The sequence below is a fragment of the Oreochromis niloticus genome, linkage group LG15 (assembly GCF_001858045.2).
Source record: "Oreochromis niloticus isolate F11D_XX linkage group LG15, O_niloticus_UMD_NMBU, whole genome shotgun sequence".
Lineage (NCBI taxonomy): Eukaryota > Metazoa > Chordata > Actinopteri > Cichliformes > Cichlidae > Oreochromis > Oreochromis niloticus.
Window position 1 is genome coordinate 5,879,504 of NC_031980.2, and position 4,995 is coordinate 5,884,498.

Genomic DNA, 4,995 nt, shown 5'->3' on the forward strand with positions numbered 1-4,995 from the left:
TGTGTATGGGTTGAATACAATGCAGTGGGCTAATGTTTTTAATAAACTTTACTGGGAATCAACAAAGACTATAAAACATGTTGATTTAGTAAACAAACAGTATCATCATTTTCAAATTTCAATCCCAGCACCCTTATTTCCAGTAACAATCAAGGTTAGTTGTGTTTAAAATAAGTGCACTTCTTCTGTAAAAAGAACAGTAAGGAAAACCAAACTGTACCGATGTGCACATGTGAATGCAGCACTTCCATTTCCTTTTGGCACAAAAATGCAATCATGTGTATGATGAGGCAACTCCCATGAAATTTAAAAGTAGTTCTTTGAGGTCACCACTTCATTCTAAATTTAGTGTAACTGGTTGTCACACAGCATCTTTACCCAGCCACACTCTCTCAAATACACAGTGATACAGCTGGCCTCAGCACTCCTCATTCCTGGTAGTCAGTGTTGTATGGGAAGTAATAGAGGTCGTGTTTGACAGCCATGAGCAGCCCCGGGAGGCCCCTGCTGCCACCCAGGTTAGATGAAAACACAACACTTGGGATCAAGTCGTTTGCGGCCGGGTGGGGTGATGGGATGGTCCTCAATAGATGACCATCCTTAAGGCTCCATAACCTTGTGTAGCAATCCTGACCCACTGTGGAAAGAACGGTAAACAGTGAAATTGCATGGAAAAAAGGTTTATACCAGTGAGAGTATTGAGTGTTGAGAGTGTTTTATCCTCTCCTACCTGCTAGCAAAAGCCCTTCACACTCATTGACATGGATGGGAAGGTAGGCATGCTCATTATGATGACCTTTGTACTCCTGCACTGGCTTTGTGACTCGCACATCCCACAGCTTAATCTGCAAAGAAATTAGAAAACACACAAAGGCTCAACAGAACTATCCTTGAATTATTACCTAATTTCAAATCATTCCTTCCTGATATTTTCTACCACAGTTTGTCAGTATGGCCTGATGGTACTGTGTTTACCAAGTCTTTCCGCATGAGGCTAAGAAGAAAAAGAGTCAAGTCAAGAACCTGACCTGGCCCAGCATGTCAGCAGCCAGCAGGTAGTTCTCATCCTGCAGGACGCGTACAGAGGTGATGGCTGATTCTTGATGGAAGCGACTGGCCTTCCAGCTGTGATCTCTGCGGCCGCGCTGTCGGAGGTCGATGCTGAAGATCTCCCCCGATCTGCAACCGTTAAACAGGACAGGAACCTGTGGACGTAAAGATGTACTTTCTTTTGCTTGGTGTTCTTACAGAGTGCTTCAAAAACTTTAAAGTTACAAATGCCTCACCCTAAGGGCAAACTGCTGAGCCAGGACATCACTGCCGACGCTGTACGTCTGTGTTCTGCCTGTCTCTGCATCCTTCACAATCACTCTACGAGACAGGCCTGCCAACACACACATAAACATGATTATTTTAGATGTGTAATTTTCTCCTTTCTATAATGACAAAAATGTTTAGCTGCGGTACTAACCAGTGCTGAACGTCTTGTCAAACTGGGGGTTGAGGCACCAAGCACAAGACCAGGCTGAGGATATCTTAAAGCTGCACAGCATTCCAGGCTGATCTGAAGAAGGAGTACAAGAAGTAAGAAGAGAAGGGTGTTGAGGGTAATAGGGAGGTACACAACAACAGCAAAACTGCTTTCAAAACATATTTCAAAATAAAAGTCTTCTAGAATAATAATTCCAAGACTGAAGAAGCTTATTTGAAAAGTATGTTTTACCATACTGCTACCTGGGTCCTTCAGAAATGAACTACAAAAAGGCAATGTGACTGCTGCATATTGTGCAAGAACCCTGACAAACCTGGGTTGGAGTTGCTGAAGAGGGAAGCAGGAAGTAAACTCACGCAGCCAGGGGTGTCTGCTACTCCCACCAGACACAGTCTGATAGTTACTTCAGTCAAGGACATACAAGTTTCACCAAAACAGTGAAGAGATGTTGACACAGGTGTGCACTTTATAGAGCTAAAATGTTACCGTTTTGATGATAGTCACCAAGTGTAGTCTTTTGAAAACAACAGCAAAATGAATCCACAAATAATGCAAATGAAAAGGACAACTCATAAGTGATCTTTGTTGCCAGGTTAAGCCCTTCATTTGAAGGTTAAGTGAACTAGAGTTAGCGCTCTAATTAAACTGTGGAAGGATACAACACATGAGAATCGGGGTAATTTACTGAAGCCCAGCAGATGGAATTGACCTGAAACATGTTAGCCAGATCAGAGTGATTAATATTATTTAAACAGACCAAATGTTTGTAGAAACATCATAAAAACAGGCTCCAAGATAAATGTGAATTAATTCATTTTTATTTCCTGCAGTGTACTAAATAGAAACTAAAAAAATGCAAACATATTCTTTGTATTCAGAGAAGGTCTTTTATCTCCAAAGAAATGCTCCTACCTTCCGATTAGTGAAGTAGAGGTTATCGCACATTTCCACAGACAGAGACCCCTTGCTGCTGCTGCTGAAGTTCATGATGCCATACTTGCAGCCGCCATGAGAGACATCGTTGACTGTGAACACTCGCTCACACGCCGAATCCCCCTGAAAAAGAAACAGCAACAAAGAAACAAAGTGTATGCACACCATCAACTACAGATAGGAGCCATTTTTAAAGGTAACCTACTGTGTTCATTTCCAGCAATTAAGAAAAAAAAAGGACTCTAACGTCAACGTTTAACATTCAAAACAATCTTTTTTGTTGTTTTAAAAAAAAAAAATCATACACAGGGCCTTGGTGGACCCAAAATCATCCTCTGGATGAAGCAAACTGCTCTAACTCCCTCTCCCTCCCGTGAAACCAACTCTAACTAACATTTATTCCATTGAAACATGTGTTTTGCACTGTGTTTGTGTGTGTGTGTGAGTGTTCTCACCACTATGAGTCTGAAGTTGTCGGTGTTCGAGATGCTGTTGTCTGTGCTCTGGATCTCTAGTTTGTGGCGTCTCATTCCACTGACCTTCACCTCATGGACGAGTCTGGAGACCAAAAGTAACCATAGTAACAGACTAGCACTGTCTGCAGACAATCTACTAACCCAGGATAATTGATACACTTTCCTCTTAGCTTTCTGACAGTGTCTCTGTAGCAATTTATGTATTTATTTAGACAGTTTGCCTGTAGGATAAAAAGAACTAGAAACTTCCTCATATGCATTTCATTACTTTTTGTTTTTCCATTTATTCATATCATTCCCAGTGATGCAGAGTATTTTCTTTGACTGCATTTATGCATGTTTCTCCATCTTTTTATTACCATTTAGAATAACTTGTCTAAACAGATTAGCATCATTATTAGTGGCCAGCAAAGCTCAGAAGAAAAGTCACTCTACACATGCAGAACTGATTAGCGTTAAAGTTTCTCTTTGTTTCCCATAATCCGTTACAGCTGTGGCTAGGACATGGGAAAAACAGTGTTATGTTGAGTTTTGCGTGCCTGCAGCGCTGTGACACAGTACCTGCAATAGGAGTGCTCAGGTAATACGCCTAGATGTCGTTTCTGAAGTAGCAGCGAAGTGTTTAGTCCTCTTCTTGGTGCTTTCTGTAAACAACAAGGAAAATGTGTGTACATGTTTACAACCGAGGTTTCTTTCTTTACGACTTCTTAAACATTTATGTTCCGGATTGAAGAAGAGCATGTGCTTATGCTAAGATCAACTGTGATCTGTGAAGTGTTTTATTCCTACACAGATCACAGTTGTGCTCTAATGCTGTACTGTGATGATGTCATTACAGCTGCTGCCATAGCCATAATCCTTTAGTACACTGCACAAGGTTTATGGTAAGCTTTCATCTAGAGGGCATAACTTAAGCATATCAGATGACTGTGTCTGTCTACAGCAACAGGAAAAAGCTTAATGGAATCTTAAAAGAATAAATATGATAAAAATGCTAAAAGACAAAGAAGATTAAAAAGATTTGCCCACCACCCTCGACGACAGACTTACTTTTCTCGTTTTTTCATCTTCTGCCAACATCTTGTTCCTCTCCTTCTCTCTTTCTTTCTGTTGTAGCTGCTCTCTGGTTAGTGGGTTACAGTTGTTGTGCCCGGGCAATAGCCGGAAGTAACGGTTTTTCTCTGGGTCAAAATAGAAACCTGGCAGCTCTGGCAGGAGAAAAGGAGGTAGAAATTAGGCTTGTGCATCTTTCATTTGATTTTCCAAGTGTATCCTCTTTTTTTCAAGTGCTCCTGGACAAGACACTGGATGCAAAACTACTGTTTAAGTACATATGTATTTAATTTAAGTGTTGTGCTCTCGTTTGCCTTTAATAATAAGGGCTGGTGGCTCCAGAACGCAAACATGCACTTTCAATACTGTATGTTACTGACCTGGTGCAGCACTGCTGGCTTTAGAAGAAGACGAGGAAGACAAGGAAGAAGAGGAATGTGAGACAGGCTGGTTAGCATGCTGCCTCTGAGATGGTCTGTGTGAGGGCCCTGCATCATCACGTTCATACCTTTGAACAGGAAACACACACACACAACAATGATACTGACATACTGATCACTGTCATTACAAACGCTGTATTTTAGTATGGCACATCCTCCATACTTTAACGTGATATAAGTGTCATTTAACGTAGCTACCACTGCTGTCGGTTTCCTCGGTGCCATCCACGGCGCTGACCAGCACCTTGTCGCGTGTGCGGTCGCTGTCCTTCTCGCCAGTTCCACTTCCTCATTTCTTATGGTTCGGCGTAGAAGTAAAATGGTCCTGACTGCGTGTTGCTTTTCATTCACTTCTCTGTGTTTGGCAGTCCGGGTGTTTATAGGCAGATTACCATCAACACCGTTGGGCTAACGTTAGCTGCACATCTTTCTGCACACGTTTTGACACGTTTGCTGGACATTCACCATCGATTAAAGTAAACGACGTATTTATAGGTCGATAAACAAACGTTGAGTTGACACTGTACTGGGTTTATTTTCTTAATAACATGGCACTAACATGAAAGTAATTAAACCTCACTAGCTAGCTAACTCCCGTGTA

General features: G+C 41.6%; 1 protein-coding gene across 1 annotated transcript; it reads right to left on the reverse strand.

Moving 5' to 3' along the window:
* Positions 1-33: 33 nt before the first annotated feature.
* wdr21 (WD repeat domain 21) lies at positions 34-4,859 on the reverse strand. The gene is made up of 13 exons (XM_003440631.4): positions 4,593-4,859; positions 4,335-4,462; positions 3,952-4,109; positions 3,463-3,545; positions 2,881-2,983; positions 2,405-2,548; positions 2,152-2,201; positions 1,806-1,885; positions 1,472-1,564; positions 1,287-1,384; positions 1,029-1,205; positions 731-845; positions 34-637 (listed from the first exon to the last, which is right to left on the reverse strand). Exons 1-13 carry the CDS (start codon positions 4,685-4,687, stop codon positions 429-431), a joined length of 1,533 nt encoding a protein of 510 aa, XP_003440679.1. The 5' UTR covers positions 4,688-4,859; the 3' UTR covers positions 34-428.
* Positions 4,860-4,995: the final 136 nt, after the last annotated feature.

Coding starts and splice junctions, on each gene's coding strand:
- wdr21 (XM_003440631.4), bottom strand. CDS start 4,687: ATGAGGAAGTGGAACTGGCGAGAAGGACAGCGACCGCACACGCGACAA. Junction 4,463..4,592: donor CGAGGAAACCGACAGCAGTG/GTAGCTACGTTA, acceptor TCCTGTTCAAAG/GTATGAACGTGATGATGCAG. Junction 1,385..1,471: donor TGACAAGACGTTCAGCACTG/GTTAGTACCGCA, acceptor GTGTGTTGGCAG/GCCTGTCTCGTAGAGTGATT.